Genomic DNA, 19,013 nt, shown 5'->3' with positions numbered 1-19,013 from the left:
GGGAGGGTGACACCCATGTTAAGATTGCGACTCCCCCAGTGGTAGCTTACCACGACACCAGTCCAGGCCTATACCTGGCGCCCAATCTTAACCTGTGCACTTTGACAAAAGAAGTCCACTTTCTGTGTGTCTCCAAACCATTCATTTCCGATTCCACCAACGGAATCTGTGGCCTCCAGTCTATGCCGGACCAGGCAAGCTGCCGTGCTAAACTTACACCCAGAGGCCAGGTCACCCAAACCCAAGCTGAGATCTTGGGGGACCAGTGGCTAGTCAATACTCCCTCTCGAATTGCCACTGTGCGATATGAGCTCCATGACACCGCCACCAAGGTAGACCTCCCAAACCAAACCTTTCTGCTCTACATCCCTGAAAACACTCTAGTTCAGGTAGATGACCTGGTGCTGTACCATCTGCCAGCCGATGTCTATGCTTCCGACATCGAAATGTCGGACTTCTTCCAAAAGCATAAGGTAGTGATTGACCCCACTACTGAACGGTTGATCCAGACAGGACCCCAAGTGGTTGACCTTACTGCCCTTGATCAGGCTCTTAAGACCACACCCCATGTCAGCAGCAGCGTGTTCACCCTTGTGGAATCTGCATGGTCCACTCCTGATTCTATGCTGTTCGCGCTCCTGATCCTTAGCTACATAGTGGTCATTGCAGTCACTTGCTGGGTCGTAAAGCGCTTTGGTACGTTCCGCGTAGCCACTAAAAGGTTGGTCGAGAACCAGGCCCTCCTCTCCCGCGACAACCGCCTTAAGTCCACCAATGTCAAAACCACTGAGACTTAAACACCACGGGCCAATTACAACCAAAAGCCTTGCCATATCCCTAGCGAAACTTTAGTTGTAATACTTTTTATTAAAGTTTAAGGTGTGATTTTTCCTTTAAGGATGCGTAACTTTTTATAATAATAGTTGCGCGTCAAATATAACCTATTTGGTTTTTGGTTAAGCGTTTCTACAAATGCCATCAAAAGGAGACCTTAATCTAGACTTAAAGGTAGACTTAGCATGAGTCTGCTAAAGCCAATATAATCTAGTTTGTTTGCGTTTTCATTTGAGTTTGAGTTTACAGACAGTCTTAGTGCACTTATTTCTCTTACTACCTCTAAGTCACTTGTTTTGAGTTTACAGACAGTCTTAGTGCACTTACTTCTCTTACTACCTCTAAGTCACTTGTTTACAGTATAATCACCTCTGTTTTTAAGAAATGTTCCTTGAATATACCATCAAAAGAAAACCAGACCTGACCTTCAGATATGGCTAGCATAAACTAGATGACCACTTACAATGATAAGTAATGCACAGTATACCCATACTACCTCTAAGCCATGATTACTTAGTATCCACCTCACACATCTCACCTCCTTCTATCTTCTCCCTCTGTCTCTATACAAGAATCAGAGCACTAGAATGAGTTCCCTTGTCACAAGGGATGTAATAAGGGTACCTGAGGTTGGAATGCTCCAAGGATCACTACGGCCACTACTAGTTGCCAAAGTCAAGAATCTGCTTCAAAGATCCTTGATTTGTCACTTCATAGTTTGCTGACCACTGCTTCCTTACACCAAAAACATGTTGTTGCCCCGGACAGGACACTGATACATAGTATCTGTGTTACACTGGAAGCCTTTGAAGGCTAGCGCCTGCTACACTCCTCCTTAGCCCCACCACTCACAGAATCCTAAACTCAGGGGTTTTTGCTTGATGGATGGACTAAGCAGAGACAGCATGTCTAGAACGAGGCCCGGGAAGCCATTCATACTGTCAGAAAGAGTCTAAAGAAGTGGACTGTTGGGATGCCTCCCAACAGCTGCAAGGTCGTTCACTTGAATATTAGAACGCTAAGGAATGTTATACTTCTTTGCCTTATACAAGTGTCTACTGTACGTTAAAAGATATGCATGAATGCCCCTTTGAAACAAGTTGTGGGAAAGAATTTTTAATCTAAAATTGTTTTGATAACAGATTACAATACATGAGTTCTTGAAATATGTGATGGTATGTTTCTCTCACTCTGTCTCTCTCTCTCTCTCTCTCTGGGAAACTTGAGCACCCCAAGGGAACGCCCCAAAATATGCAAATACGCTTAAACCCAAACGACAAGAGCGGCTACAGCTATGCAAAAAGCCAGTTGATGTGTGTAGTTAAGTGTATGTGGAGAGTTTTTCTAACTCTCCCTCCCCGCTCCCGAGACCCGGTGTGTTTGTGTGTTAGTCGGCGTTCTGTGTTTAAACACCCACAAGTGGTGACATTAGGAGAACGTGAAGAAGAAATTACCATCTGCAACGAAGTTGACTAATCGCGCGTTTTATCGATATAGCTGTTGACGAACATCCTGTATCAAGAGCCGCGAGCCGTCAATACTGCAAGACCGTCCGCCCAGTCAGAGCGATTCTGACAAACCCTGTTTGGCAGGCTTCAAGTGCATATTGCTGAACCTTTGCCAAGCTGGACCAGAGGAGTAACCAAAGAACTACGTTGGATCGATTAGATGCGGGTTGGATAACCTCGCCTACGAATGAACTTTTGCTGGTTATCTGGAAAGAGGTAATCGAAGAACTGTCGATAAAAGAGTCAAAGCCGATGAAGAATTGTCGATAAAAGAGACATAAGCCGTCAGAAGAGGATACCAATCGATCGACTGATTCATCGTTTGCACGCGTCAATCACACTCTAAAAACTGCTGGGTTACCAACAACCCAATTTGGGTAGAATTCTAACCCTACGCTGGTTAACTATTGGACAGAACACACGTTAGGTTAATTTAACCCAACAGTTTGGGTTGGTCCATTTAACCCAACAATTAGGTTGTTTATATAACTCAATTGGGTTGTTTATATAACCCAATTTAGGGTTCACATTGACTACACTGCTGGGTTCCTTTAACCCAGCAAGTCGGGTTGTTTATATAACCCAATTTAGGGTTCACATTGACTACACTGCTGGGTTCCTTAAACCCAGCACGTCGGGTTGTTTATATAACCCAATTTAGGGTTCACATTGACTACACTGCTGGGTTCCTTAAACCCAGCAAGTTGGGTTGTTAATTTAAGTTATTAATTAATAGTTAAATTGATGATTTGTGCCAATTAAATGTAAGTTATAATAGGGAACAACCCATTATAAGTAATATGATTATAATATTATAATCATATTACTTATAATGGGTTGTTCCCTTTTATAACTTACATTTAATTGGCACAAATCATCAATTTAACTAATCACTTGTGTGATACATTCATTACTCAGCATTTTCCTGTTATCTCTCCTAATGGTACCAACATCAATACAGCATGGAATTGATCAAATATATTCTCACACCAACAACAATGACAATAACAATGATTTATTCAAAATCAAAAGTCAGTCTTTTTTTTTTAGAGCAGTCATGAACTTGACTGCATCAGACATAATAACACACGCATGTAAGGGCAGATTCACACATGTACGGGCAGATGTACACCCAGCTGTGCACTCGGGACCACTTGGCAGATGTGGTAGTGGGAATGCTGCGTACCGTTCCCAGGACCACATGAAGGTAGTCTCCGGACCGATTTAAGTGGACTCGGATACGTATCACTGCAATGTGAACGCATTGAATACAGTACAAGTGTACTCTGGTGTGAAAGAATCAAGGCCAGCGGGGACCAAGGACTGTCTAAAGAGGACGAGACGCGAAGACCGTACGGGCGACGCCATGTTGCTCCATGGAAGGAAAGAAACATGCGCAGTTGAGACCACATTTGTGCATGTACAACTTCCTGGTCTCAGCTGCGCATGTTTCTCTCCTTCCATGGAGCAACATGGCGTCGCCCGTAAGGTCTTCGCATCTCGTCCTCTTTGTCTTTAGACAGTTCTTGGCGAGGACCATGCAGGAAATCGTATTCGGGAATGTGTGAGTTTAAAACTAAATGTAACCACATGCTTTTAAAACATCAGTAACCACAGAGTATCTAAATGAATCAATGTTTAAAACACCAGTACACACATTTAAATGAACCACATACGTTTAAAACATCAGTAACCACAAGTATTTAACCTGTGCACCAGTATCCTGAGAGCATTTCAATGAACCAATGTTTAAAACACAGTACACACATTTTTTAAATGAACATGGAAAGTGATCAGAAACCTGAGTGATTTAACCGTTGGAAACCTGAGAGATTATGCACATGGCATTAGCCTACACTCTTAAAGTGCAATGGTAACTATACCAAGTTATGAGGCAACATAACATTCTAAAGTGCCTTGATCGTTAACATCACTATACCACAAAAATGATGAGACCTAAATCTACCTCACTGTGCAGCCAGGGGTAAAATAATAATAATTCACAGGCTAAATTCCCAGGACATTCCTGGTTACAATGGGGAGGACACAGGCCACTGCCCTGAGAGCATTTAAATGAACACTGAAAATCAGAACACAGAGATTTAACTCTTGTAAACCTATTATGGACAAGCATGGCATGCTCAAAAGTGCAATGGTAACTATATACAAAGTTATGAGGCAACATAAAGTGCCTAAGGTGACTTGATTGACAACAACAATCTTTATACCACAAGAAATAGACCTAAATCAACATCACTGCGATGTGGATTTAAAATTACCAGGCTAAATTAGGGCCCCAGCACGTCCCTGGTTACAATGGGGAGGAAAAAAACACGAGCTACTGGCCTTGGATATAAGCTGACAATGGCTATGAGAGAAAGTGATAGGGAGAGGAGAGAGAAAGGAAGAGATGGGTGGGGGGCATCCAGGCCAGCCTACCTACAAGCAAGTACTGCCGTTTTGAGGAAGTTCACTGCTGGGGAAACAGTTCCATCAAGTTCATATACCGCACTCTGGAAGAATTGCCAAGTAGGCGTACACTCACTCGGATAGTGTGTGTCAAAGACATAAAAACTCTTGAAACACGTGTCCACAGCTGCGAGAGCCGTCTCAGTCTCAATAGCCTTGCCTGAGATCACAACAAAGGATTGAGAGCACAGCATCCCATCTGCAAGGAGTAGCACAAACGGGTACGACCTGGACGATCTGGCCTCCTCCAAATACTCCACCATGTTTGTTCCGACCTATGATGACAAAAAAGAATATATATATATTTGTCATTATATGTGTGGTTTTTGGTTTATACATCCCACGTCACCATGGAGTATTGTAGACTCCAAAATACTCCATAGCGACGCGAGATACTGTACATGTGTGTTTACACCGATTTACAAGAATAGTGCTTTGTGAAATGAGTAACACTGCCACAAGTTAAGCTGTGTCACTCATTGCACAAATACATCTTTACAAGTTGCACCTCGTTGTAAAGAGGAATCAGGCTTTCCAAAGTGTAAACGGATTAATTTCACTATGAATTTAAATTTCTGTTCAAAGAAAAATTACTTACAGGCTTAACATCAATGAAGGCTCGCTTTGATTCATCCACACTGGCCCGGACCAATTTTCTGCCCCGTTTAAAAACAGGCGGCGGGAGCATGACGGGCAGCAGCATCAGGGCTACTTCTCCCCTGGCATCTGTAGGACAACAATTATGGGTGTCAATATAGACTCGAATAGCCATTCTGAAATCAGCCGCCCATTTGCTCACTCACTCCCAATCCAGAGAACACATCACTCAAATGCTCTGTCAACTTAACTGGCTACCTGAACAGCAACTTCAAAATCACCATCACCTACAAAGCCCACAACAACCTAACTCATACATGGGCAACTGGCGGCCCGCGGGCCACATGCGGCCCCCACCTTCACTTCATGCGGCCCTCATGTTGATATAGTATTGATTTCAGCTGTTACAATTCCAAACCCGCTTTAATTACTTCATGACTAGTATTAAATGACTAGTAGCCTACTTAATGACTGGTATTAAAATGTGATTGTCTTTTTGTGTCCAAATAGTTATGTTAACATAACTATAACTAAATGCATTTGAAATTCAATAAAAAAAGGTTACTTTTCAGGATTCCAAGCAAAAAAAATATTCAGGTTTTCACTTCAAATATAGCAAAAATAGCTGATCTACAAGCTCGTTTTGAGCTTTTAGATCGGCTATTTTTGCTACAACAGTAATATGCGCTGTGGCCCCTCTGGAGTGAGTGTGGAAATATATTGGCCCTCGCCATCGTCAAAGTTGCCCACCCCTGACCTAACTGATCTACACCACCACTCCCTCGCCACCTCCGCAAACGCCAACATACTCGCCCCTATCACCAAGCAAGTACAGCACCCTGGGGGACAAAGCCTTCACCATCACCAGCCATAACTCTGACTCCCCTCATGCAAAAGTCAACTCAAATCCCATCAAGATAACCTAACCTACATCTCACAATCCTCCTCTGCCATCACCCTCTCTCTTCTTCCAATGTCCTTTTGCAGTTTGCTTACTTTCTTTGCAGTTTGCTTACTTTCTTGTTTGATGTTAGTTAACCCATTTCGACTTGAAGCCGATTAAAAAAAAGTCGTTGAAAAACCTGTTTCTATGTCAGTGGTGCTCAACCATTTTCATATCAAAGACCCCCAGAATTATCTGTATTTGGCCGCCGACCCCCATCTGAAAATACCCCTCAGAAGCAAATATTTGAGTTAAAAGCGTTCGCTGTGAAAGAATATATATTCAAAGATCTGTGCCGCATTTTCACAATTTTTCTAAAGTAGCAGACTTACAAGCTCATAGCGCAGCACTCGTGCCGCGCTATGAGCTTGTAGATCTGCTATTTTTCAATAGCTAAAGTACCATAATGCTTAAAACACCAAAAGGGGTTCCTGCCCAGAATGGGTTAAGTTCATATGTAAAGTGTCTTTGAGTACCCAGAAAAGCATGATATTAAAAAAAAAGTTTGTTATAACTATTTTACCTTTTGTGATCTGTTCCTCTGGCACTGAGAACTTCCCATCGCGTCTCGCCAGACGAATTATCTTGTCAGCGTAAAGAGGAACCCACGTCTCGAAGAGTTTGGGTGCAGCCTCTCCGTGGAGTATCGAAAAGTCTTGTGCAATCTAAAAGATGGAGACAAATTGAGAAACAAGGTCATGTAGACAATATGACAATACACTCAACTATTACTAAACTGCTACTTGAAAAGAAGCACGGTTAATAAAAGGAAGGCTAGGATGCATGGCCAAGACTTAGCCTGTAGGAATACAAACTCACAAGTAGTGATAATGCATAAATAAGAATTATATGCACCAACTCCACTACTTCTGAAAAGAAGTGGGCTTTATACAGTATGCCCTGTGTATACTACAGGGTTAAACAATGAGTGGCAGTTTTCAAATTCTCACAAAATGGCTAAACGCGCCTCCTCCTATTTAACAAACTGAATTGACTTGCGGTGACGTGACCCATACTCACAACAGTAGTTCAGTTTCTGCTCTAACAAACATGGGCCTAGGCTACTATACATATATTTGAAGTTTGACATACCATGCCTGGAGAAGCAAGACGAGGGAACTCGGCCAGGACCTCAGGAATGGACTTTGAGTCGTCTGCCCGTATCCATTCTGCCCTGTAGTGGCTGGTGTCGCGCATATATGCCTCCACCTGGGTGAGGGGCTGAGAGTTGTTCTTCAGCCATTCTGTAAACTGCACAGCTCGCTCTGCGGATATGGTGGCTGCTGAAAAATACAAAAGATCACACCGTTGTCAAATATAAATATTACATCAGGCCATGCGACCTGGTGATCTCAGATTACAGGCTGTGTAAATGTGAACGCCATAGAGAAGTGGTTTTCAACCAGTTGTCCGGGGACCACCAGTGGTCCTTGAGGGTTCTAGGTGGTAACCAGCTAAATTATGGAGTTGGTAACCACTGTTGGTATCTGTTGAAATCTAATGAAATGGTGTGTGGCTCAAATGCTGAATAGATAATGGGCCTTGATATGAAAACCACTGCCATTTGTTGCAGACCTGTCTGTCTAGACAGTGCATTACCTGGTAGGATCATGGTCTCTCTCCGGTCTCTCCAGTCTCCAGTCTCTCCAGTCTCTCGTTCCCTCTGTGGCCTGTCCGAGCTCCTCAGCCGCTTCCTGATGTTACGGAGCCTTTCCTCTAGAAACCCGGTTGCTGGACGGTGGGATCGCCCCTGGGCATACCATGTTTCCTGACAAGATATTAAAATAATCCCCACAAGTCCATGAGCCTCAAATGTCTACTTGACCTTGTGCTTCTGAGTATTAAGTTTTACTTCACAAAAGGTACTCACAAAACCACTGCGACTGCCATCCCTTAAGCAGGGGAATGCATTAATCAAAGCGGAAGCCAGGGAAGTTTTGGTCGCTGCGGAAGGTCTGAAAATGGCCAACACGTACGGATACAATCATTAGACAATAAAACAGTTGTCATACTGTAAAAACACTCTAAATGTCAACAAGACATTTGGTATGACTTTGTCGGGGATCGAACATATGACCTTTCAAAGTCAGGGCAGAAACCAAGTAAAACAAAAATACTCCTGTAAATGTTTACTCACGTTTGTCCACATTTTTCTATGAGGTGAGACACCAAGATCCGAACCATGGCACGTCTCTCCTTTGTTGTGATAAAGTCACCGTCCAGGCTCTCAACTATAGACCTGCCCTCAGACACAGCAGAAAGAACAGCGAGGATATCCTGAAAGAATACAGACAAAAAAGGCAAATAAACTACATGCTCTAACACTTCCTGGAGGAAGCTCACACAAAGGTTTCCTGGCTAACACTATAGGATGATGTGATTGATAAGCTGTGCTGCTGCATACCTGAGATTCACACGAGAGCAAAAGCATTTTTTCAGAATGGAAGCGTGTCTGAGCCAGGCAAGCCTTGCTAGTCTATGGTCTCTGAATCAACTGAACAGCCTGGCCCAGAATTTTCCAGCACCTGAATTCAGAAGCCTGAAAACTTAAGCCCTGGATGTGGTGTGACTATACCCCATACACTAGCAAGGCGTTGGCCATCAGAGAAAATGACTTACAAATACTGGAACTGGCTGCAGAACAAGCATCATCGGTACACCAGACATCATTGGTACAGCAGGCATCATTGGTACAGGCATCATTGGTACAGGCATCATTGGTACAGCAGGCATATCTGGGTTTCCGAGTGCAGGCATCTCCGGGTTTGCGTTTTCAACTGCGGCAGCTGGCAAATCTGGTACTGGGGGTGCGGCTGGTGGGTGCAGATTGTGCCCAACCTGTGTAGGGCAATTCTTTACAGCACTCTACTGAAGCTTTAAAACCCCACAGCTCTCTATTGAAGCTTGTTAAACTCTTAAACTGAGTTTAAGAGTTGAACACTATTGAAGAGAGCTGTGTAACTCTTAAACTGAGAGCTGTGTAAACTCTAAAGCATCTGGTCTTGGGACTGGTGGGCACACATTGTGCCTAATCTGTGAAGGGTATTGAAGCTTGTTCACAGTGTGCCTAATCTGTGAAGGGTATTGAAGCTTGTTGTTCAACTCTTAAACAAAGTTTAAGAATTGAACACGCTTTAATAGAGTGCTTAATCCATTTAGACCCGAGGACACATCAATGTCACCTTAGTATTTAACCAGTTTAACTATTCATTTAAACTTTGTTGAAAAATAGCAGATCTACAAGCTCATATCGCGGCACATAGTCTGGGGTTCCCAATAACATCATATGTTCAGATGGGGGTCAGTGGCCAATTACATATCATTTTGGGGTATATAGAAACAGGTTTTTCAGGATTTAGAAGACATTCGTAGAATCTGTTCTCAGGTCTCAATGGGTTAAAGCAGCCCCCACCCCTAGCTCTACTGAATCTTTTACACTCCCATCCCAGCTTGTACAAATCTAACACCCCCCCCCCCCCCCCTCTCTCTCTCTCTCTTGTCAGCTGATATATTCTAAAATGCTCTATAGCGAAGGGAGATGTATAAACAGTCATCATGTTCTCTGTATGATTTCACAGCATGTAATGTATGATGATCAAGTAGTTTACTTGGATCAACAGCTGCCAAAGTCTGAGTCTGGGTCACACTATATGCATGAAAGTGCCGTTCAAAACCGTTTGTTTCCCACTTCTGTATAACAAACTTAGTCGTTGGTGTGTTTGTCATTTGACCCAGAAGTAGGATGGATTTTATAAGCCCAAACTGGGGTTCACCATCTGGGTCGTAGGAGAGGAATACTGTCATGCCTGGTCTGTATTTAGTGCCCTTGAAGGTCACCCAGGCTGGCACGAAAACCTCACTGAAAACAGGAAAATCTGTTAGATCGTTTTGGATTTCTTTAAATCCGTCTATGGTGGACAGAAAGGTGCTGGGCCCTGTGCCAACCTCCGTAGTGTGACTCAACACGGTTCCCGATAGAAAATTATAACATAGCTGCATCTGATGCCGATACGCCATTGTCTTGCAAATATTGCGAAAGTTGCATGTGATGTGACTGACACGTTTGAAGAAGTTGTGCTTGGCTTCAAACCGCATTGACCAAAGGTGCACCAAGGGTCCCAGTTTTTGGATTGCTCGTGGGTAGTGAACCATGAAGTGGTGCTTTGGACGCAAATGTAATTGAGGAAAAAGTTCAAGGAAGAGGGAGTGATGCTCCTCAATGAGCTTGGTCAAATACAGTGTTGCAGCGACAGTAATAGAGGGAGAGAAGATGAACTCCATGCACAGTAGCAAGAGTAGGAGAAGTTCCCACTCCTTGTTTCCCTCAGGAATCAGGTCACCAATCATGATGGGCAGTAGCCTAATGAGGCACCACGTTTGAGCTGCTGACTGCCGCATGGCCCCTTCAGGGTTTTTCAGATCATTTTTGCCAATCACAGAGGGCTTGTTAGCCTTGTCACAAAAGCCATAATCGAAGCTTGTGAGTCTGTAGTTGATTTGGTCAAGTGTGACATGTTTTTGCTGTATCAGAGTATTCAAGATGAGCTTGACCTCATAGGGCCCTACCCCTTCCAAAATGTCATGCATAATGTCCGGGGCCACATTGTCAGTGACATGATAAAAAGAGAGTTTGTTGAGCTCGCTGTCTCTCTTTAACCCTGTCTCTGAAAGGCTTGCGAGTTCCAGATCTGCCTGATGGGTGTGTATATTACGCAGTTGTGTTGGATCTTCTAATGTCTGCTGTGCTGAGACACGTTTATGCACTCTGCACCACCGGCACATATGGTTAGCACTGAAACTTTCGGAATAACCGAGGATGGCATTTAAGCCCAAGTTGTCCCCCACTACTTGAACAAGTGAGAACTTAACAACGCCTTGAAAAGTAGGGGTGTCAACGGTGATTCCTTCTTTCTCTAGAATCTGCAGCTCTGCAACAATAGGGCGCAGGACAGCATCAAGAGCATATGTGTGGTGTATTATGAATCATAACTACATGGTTAGTCACAATTGTACATATAACTTCTGTAAGCCATTTCTCCAGTGTCTTAACAATGTGCCTTAAACTGAAGTCTACTTGCATATCAACTGGTCCACAGGCAGGAAGCCACTCTCGGGGGTGAAAGACAGTCATTCCAAATTGTAGGTTTTACTCCTTGACTTGAAGTATTTGGGAGAGCCAAGTTACCAAAGTGACTAAAGGCTATCTGTGGGTAGGGTCAGCGACCACAGCCTTGCCTTACGGCAGCTGTAGAAATACCTAGGCTATTCAGGAAGACCACCTGGGGCTTCCTGGTTGACCTGGGCCAACCTTTATGATAGGAGGCTACAGTTTGACTCTAGGCATTCTATTATTATAGTGCCTGTCACAGGGGGGGGTCTTTGACTTAACTGACACACACACACACACACACACACACACACACACACACACACACACACACACACAGTGACACCCACATGTTAGAATTGTATAAGATGGGACACAGAAGAGTTGGGAGAAAAAGGAAGGTTGGTTGGTTGGAGGAGAACGGAGAGGACAGGCTTGGCCTGGCCTGAATGCTGTATGGACTTGATGACTTGATGCTTGTAACTTGATGTAACTATGGGAGCTGCCTTGATTGAATAAAGAAGGACTTTGCCTGGATATCGCGACTCACTTCATGCTATATTAAGGAAAATAAGGTTATAATCCACAGACCTGCTTAGTTCAGATTCCACAAAGTGGCGCCCGGCGTGGTCTTGATGACGTGGAGTGATATTCTACGGCACGGAAACCGAACCTGCGGAGGATCTGTGAATTTCCCTTAATTTTTCTTTTTTTTTGGAGTGAGTTCTGCGACCCCAAGACTGACAATGATGCTGGGACGAGTCTGTTGTTGAGGCCTGGTGTTACGTGAGGGCTGAGGAGTGAGATTCTGTTAGGGAGTTTGGGAGTTGAGCGGTAGTGTGTGCGTGATATGAGTTGAGCGATGGTGTGTGCATGGTGCAGTGTGATTGTGGGCGTATGTGCTTTGTCTGTCTGTTTGTGTCTGTGAGTCTATGTTCATATATGTGTTGTTTCATGTATAGTGCTGGTAGATCATCGTTGAGCTGTGGTTAGATGCCAAATATTTCTCAATTACGTCTGTTGCTATTTTAATTGTGCGGTCACTGGTAATTTTGGTTATCATGGCTGTATAAGTTCTTTTTTTGGGGGTGATTTGGCATTTATTCTTGGTTCACCGGTGCTCTCCTGGTTTACAGTAAAGAGGGACAGTGTCTGTGTGTTTCTCTTCTGGGGACACACACGCTGGGGGGTCTTCCTTTGTCTCAGGGCATGGTAGTGGGGAGAATTTTACTTTTTATTTGGGTGGTTTAGTTTGGGCTGGCTTCTGGTATAATTTTTTTTTTCTTTTGGGTATTTCTGAAACGTGTGAAACATGTTTCAGAGGGGGGAGGAATATAGATATTAAATTGGGGATTTAATTCAGGTTAAATTGGGTTTAATTTGGGGTTCAAGCTTAATTTAGAGTTTAGTATGAGAATACATTTCTCATTGTAAATTATCACATTTAGGATATTTCATTTATCCTTTGTAAAATTAGATAGGTTAATTTGGATTGTTAAGCCTAAAAGTTTTAGTCAAAATATATATATAGTCTGTATAAGTAAGTTGACCTTACTACAGCAACCGTTGCTTACATGTACCTGTAAATGAGGACAGTGAGTGACGTGGGTGTGAGATGATCAAGGGGGGTCTCTTCCTTAAGTCAGTGAGCTGCTAGTCTAAACAAAAATATATATAGAGGCATTTCTATGTTTATTTTTATGTGTAGTTTGTCTCTCATTTCTTTATGTTACATTTTCCTGTGTGGATGGTGTGAGAGAGAAAGTATTACATGTTTTTACATGAGTTTGTAGACTATCTACTCATTCTTTGGGGCTAGTATGCAAATGAGTATGCGTGTCTGTGTGAGGTGAGAGGAGACTGCAGTCAGAGTACAGAGTGTATCACCCGGAATTTATGACAGTGAGGACATGAGCAGGAAATTGTTCGTACCATTGTCTCCTGTGTCAGTACTGCCCGATGAGAAGATTTCCGCTGATTGCAGCACAGACAACCAGTGCATTGACACTGAGGGTCACAGCAACAACTCAGCACAGACTGAGGTGGACAACAGGGACATGAGGCCATCTAAGCAACGGCCAGATGACAGCAACACTCAAAGCTCTATTAAAGAGGAGCTGGGATCGGTCCGGCGCCTGAAAATGGACTTGATCAGTGAATTGACTGTGTCGACGAGGGCACACAGACATTTTCTGCGTATGATTGAGACGCAGTTGAATGAACTTTCAGTGAGGGAGAAACAGTTGATCGGTGATCTCAGTGACAAGGCTGCGCACAGCCACAGAGACAGTTCACGTGGAGGTGATGAAATCTACAGAAGGGCAGCCCGCCCTGGCGCGGACATGAACATTGACTCTGATTCTGACTCTCTTTCTGATTCTGACCCTGACGAGAAGGTTAGGCCTACACAGACCGACCGGAGGAAAAGGATTCAAAGTCATGAGAGGACAAGTGGGAGTAAGAGGACGAGGAAAGAGGACTTCAACGAAAGCGAACAAGAGGAGGTGATGATTGCGCCCATTAAAATACTGCCTGTGGTTGTCCGAGGACAGAATCTTGACTACAGACCATGGTCTAATATGGACATGACGGACTTGGTGACAAAGTTGCCGCCACTGCAGGAGGGGGCTTACGCATGGATGGCCAAACTCGACGTACTTATGGTGGGTTCTCAGCTAACCGTAGGGGATATGAAACAATTATTAGCACACCTTGTGGGAATGCAGAAGTTGAATAGCCTCCTGATCCGTGTGGGAATGCAGGCTTATGTCAACACCACTGTAGGAGACGCAGATTTGTATGTGGGACACAAGGGGTTCCTGGATCGTGCACTAAGGGAACTTTACCCCACAGACCTCAATCCTGACAGGATTTTGATTGACTCTTTGGCTGACAACGAGAATCCACGCTCATATGTAGCCCGTGTGCAACAGACGTGGATGGATGTAACGGGGAACGATGCCAGCCGTCCAGGTCGCGAGAGGGCCCTGGTTAGGGACAAGATTCTGAAAGGTTTGCCCTGGTCCGTGCAGACTAAATTAGAGGAGGTGGTCTCCCTTTCAACCCTGCCTTTGGAGACCTACACAGACCATATTGTTCACTGCGTCGACCTGTTCCGGAAAAAACAGGAGTCCGAAATACTCAAAGCTTTGGACCTTGTTCGACAAATGAATGAGAACACGGTGTCACTACAAGCAGAAAAGCTGAAAAAGATTCAAGAAGAGAGACTTGTCCAGCCAGAAGTTGCACCTTTTCAGCAGCAGCAGTCAGAAGTGCTGCCATGGAGAATGAGGGCATCACCAAGTCAACAACAGGTGTCATCCTATCAATGGGCTGCACCATGGGGAGTACAGCCGTATTCTTCAAAGCAAGGATATATTTCGAGACTGAAAGGAGTTTGCCATAACTGTGGTACATTTGGTCATTTTTCTGGACAGTGTGACCAGGGACTACAGCGAGAGACTCTGAGAGGCTGCACGCTGAAACGCCCCTCTCTGTGCTGTTGAAAGCACATGGCTTTTGATCACTTTGACACTTTGAGGTTTAGTTTAGGGAAAGAAAGACTTTGTAATGAAAAAGGGTACTTCAGTTTAGGAATGAAAAGATTTTGGTTGATTTGTTTAAAAATAATAGTTAATGGTAATAATATGAGTTCATTTTAGATAACTTCCTTAAGTATCACAGTTCAAATCCAATCCAAAAATGAGAATTATATTCTAGTTAGTAATACAAATGTTGTTTGATTGTTAGTTAAAATAGGCCTACATTAGGATAATGAGTTAACGTCAGAAGATGTGAGTGAGTTGGTATTGGAACCTGTATACACATGCACTAAATTGACTCGTCTGCCTGGGGAGGCAGGGTTCACAGGGGTCGCCTCTGTGTGCTTGTTTATATGGGTGGAACAGACCAAAGTACTGAACATTACCAAGTACTAAAACAGGATGAAGTAACCCGTAGGCTTTAGGTTATCGAGTAATATATTGCAGACAATGTTGAACTGATGGAGTCAGTATAATGTTACTATGTTAATAGTCACATATAATATTGATACAGGTTGAAACCTCACCATGAGTATTACATGTTAGTTCTTAGTTTGTGTGCAACTTTCCGAGTGTCGGATGGATGGTTTCTGCAGGGCCATTCATCCATTATTCCATGAAAGTTGCTCACTAACTAAGAAGGGGGGGAGAAGGGAATATTATTTCTTATTAAGTCGATATTGGAATCCACTTCCAAACAAATATTGATGTCTATACAGGTACAGGGATCAGCCTATCTCACCCTCTCCCTTGCTCAGCTGCCAGGGGGGAGGGGGGGGTCAGAGGTGTAATTAGCCTAGGAACAGTTCACTTGAATTTACAGAAGCTGGGTGTAACAACAAACAGCTTCGGACTGATAGGGTCATTGTCTAACAGATGACAAATAACATAGCTTTTGATTTTGTTCATTTTGTTTTAGGTTTGATTTTGTGTTAATATTACTGTTTTCAGTTTCTGAATATTGTCCAGGGGGGAAGAGGTACCTACAAAAGGGGATTCAGTTTAATTTGAACATTTGGGGATTTTTGGGGAAAAAGGAAAAAAAGTGAACATTTTTTGGAAAATTAATATTTTGGGCAAAAGTTATGATTCATATTTTATACTAATAGTATTAAGGACTATTAGTAGGGGGGAATATGTGGTGTATTATGAATCATAACTACATGGTTAGTCACAATTGTACATATAACTTCTGTAAGCCATTTCTCCAGTGTCTTAACAATGTGCCTTAAACTGAAGTCTACTTGCATATCAACTGGTCCACAGGCAGGAAGCCACTCTCGGGGGTGAAAGACAGTCATTCCAAATTGTAGGTTTTACTCCTTGACTTGAAGTATTTGGGAGAGCCAAGTTACCAAAGTGACTAAAGGCTATCTGTGGGTAGGGTCAGCGACCACAGCCTTGCCTTACGGCAGCTGTAGAAATACCTAGGCTATTCAGGAAGACCACCTGGGGCTTCCTGGTTGACCTGGGCCAACCTTTATGATAGGAGGCTACAGTTTGACTCTAGGCATTCTATTATTATAGTGCCTGTCACAGGGGGGGGTCTTTGACTTAACTGACACACACACACACACACACACACACACACACACACACACACACACACACACACAGTGACACCCACATGTTAGAATTGTATAAGATGGGACACAGAAGAGTTGGGAGAAAAAGGAAGGTTGGTTGGTTGGAGGAGAACGGAGAGGACAGGCTTGGCCTGGCCTGAATGCTGTATGGACTTGATGACTTGATGCTTGTAACTTGATGTAACTATGGGAGCTGCCTTGATTGAATAAAGAAGGACTTTGCCTGGATATCGCGACTCACTTCATGCTATATTAAGGAAAATAAGGTTATAATCCACAGACCTGCTTAGTTCAGATTCCACATATGTTTTTGCATCATCTGATTTGTATACTGCACACAGGAAGTGCGACCGTAAACTGGAGAGCAGATCTGGTGGCAAGCTCTTGATCAGAAAGTAAATGAAGCCTAGCTTGTGTGTTCCAGTCTTTGATCCTAGAGGATTTACAGTTTCACAATCATCCTGATACAAGAGCAGTGGAATGGAAGTCTCTTTGAGGAATAGTGGGTGTGTTTTGCAAAACTCCCCATCAAAGACATCCTGAAGGACTCCACCATCTCTTTGCTGCCAATCCAGCATTGCCTGTAAGATGCCAGGCATTTCAAGGACCTGTCCTAGAAGACGTGTAAGCGGAACACGTTGAAAGGTGTCATGAACCGCAACTTGTTTCACAGTGCCGGTGGCAGAGTCCCTTTTCTGGACGTAGGAAACCCCCCCAGGGAAGATTTCCTCAACTGGTTCAATGAAGCCTCCTAATTTGACGAAATACTGCATCTGTTTATACTCAGTGTCTAGATCTCGGAAGGGCTCAGCACAGTCTTGAAACTCCACCATTAATTGTTCTACCTCTGGGCTTTGATTGTGTCCCAAACTATTGAAAACTGCCATGGTCCTTGATTGCAGTCTACCCACAATGTCACAGATTAAACTAGAGGTCTGCTCAATAACCAAATGAATGCCGGACAATGTTTGCGAAGACACAGACCTCAAATGAGCTAAAAAAAGAGCTACACGATCAGTAATGCCCTCTGGCTCAATCTCATCCCACTCCTCAACTTCCTCTGCTGGCTGGCCTTCAACATTAAGGAACTCAGGCTGGACTGGCTCTTCAGCGGGTACACCAAGCACCTCCTCAACATTTTCATGCTGCTGTAAGTGTCTTCGGAAAGATCTTATGTAGTTAAATGTTCTACCGCAGCCAATTTCACAACACTGGAAATAGCTTGAGGCATGATTAACATGATGTACCGCACGTAAATGGGCAAAAAGTCTACTCACTTCCCCAGGAATACAAGTTTTACATCTAAAGCAAACGTATCCCATGACTCCTCTGAATGAATTCTGAACTAAAATGGCAAGCAGTGAAAGTCAGGTCAGTCCATCAGTCTGAATTTCAGTTTAGAACATGGTGACTGTGTATCCAACAGCGTTACTTACAAATTCATTATGTTTCCTAATGAATTTTAGCCTCTCGCCTATTCTGGGGATCATGGTAGTGATTGTTTGAAGATCCAGGTACCCAAAGGATTCTTCATCGATAGCCTCATCTGAAAGACAGAACACAGAATATTACTACAGTGACCACAAGCTCTAAATGCGTTCCTCATTATTCACGACTTGCGGTTGATGTCATAATGTCCGAACCCGCTATGTTGAGGACCAACAGAGGTGTTATAAATAAATGAATTAATTCTACTGCATATGATTCAACGCAGTAGAGCCAATTAAATATATTGAAACACCTGGGTTGGTCTTCAGCATGGCAGGTCTAGGACTAAAACGGCAACTCATGAATAGATACCGGTATTAGGGTGCCATAACAATGGCAAGACACAAGGCTCTGTGCATGGCTGGTGTTCAGCTGCACAAGCCCACATCCTTTCAGGAAGTAGTGCAGCTGAACACCAGCCATGCACTTGATTTGGGCAGAAACACCCACCCGGCCAGTTCAGTTAATCAATAAATCCAATAGTAGTATACCATGCATGGGCAACTGGTGGCCCTGGGGCCACATGTGGCCATCATCTTAATTTAATGCAGCCCCCAGGTTGATTTTATTTCAGCCGTTACACTTGATTTCAGCTGCTTTAATTTCTTCAGTCTATATTAGTAGCTTAATGATTAGTATTACATTTGTATTGTCTTGTTTATGTCAAGTTAACATAAGTATTATTAAATGCATTTGAAATCAAGTACAAATGTGACTTTTCAGGATTCAAAATGAGCACAATCAGAATTCCAATTAAAAAACAACAGATCTACAAGCTCAAAACATGCTATTTTTGCTACAGTATATGCAATGTAGCTCTCTAGAGTGAGTGGAAATATAGTGGCAAAATATGCCCACACCAATGTAGTAGAGTAGACAGTAAATATTGAAGCACAAATCCTTTTAGGAGTGCAGTTGAACTATAGCAACAGTACCCAT

General features: G+C 43.4%; 1 protein-coding gene across 1 annotated transcript; it reads right to left on the bottom strand.

Moving 5' to 3' along the window:
• Positions 1–5,519: 5,519 nt before the first annotated feature.
• On the bottom strand, positions 5,520–18,599 carry LOC306919235 (uncharacterized protein; the record flags this gene model as incomplete). Its single annotated transcript, XM_079532055.1, has 9 exons — positions 5,520–5,530; positions 6,875–7,016; positions 7,444–7,634; positions 7,951–8,119; positions 8,222–8,306; positions 8,489–8,628; positions 8,971–9,189; positions 18,023–18,132; positions 18,566–18,599. 9 exons carry the CDS (start codon positions 18,597–18,599, stop codon positions 5,520–5,522), a joined length of 1,101 nt encoding a protein of 366 aa, XP_079388181.1.
• Positions 18,600–19,013: the final 414 nt, after the last annotated feature.

This window comes from Electrona antarctica (assembly GCF_951216825.1).
Source record: "Electrona antarctica genome assembly, contig: scaffold_25, whole genome shotgun sequence".
NCBI lineage: Eukaryota > Metazoa > Chordata > Actinopteri > Myctophiformes > Myctophidae > Electrona > Electrona antarctica.
Note: the sequence above shows the minus strand (reverse complement) of the source record. Positions and strands in the feature narration are given on the sequence as shown.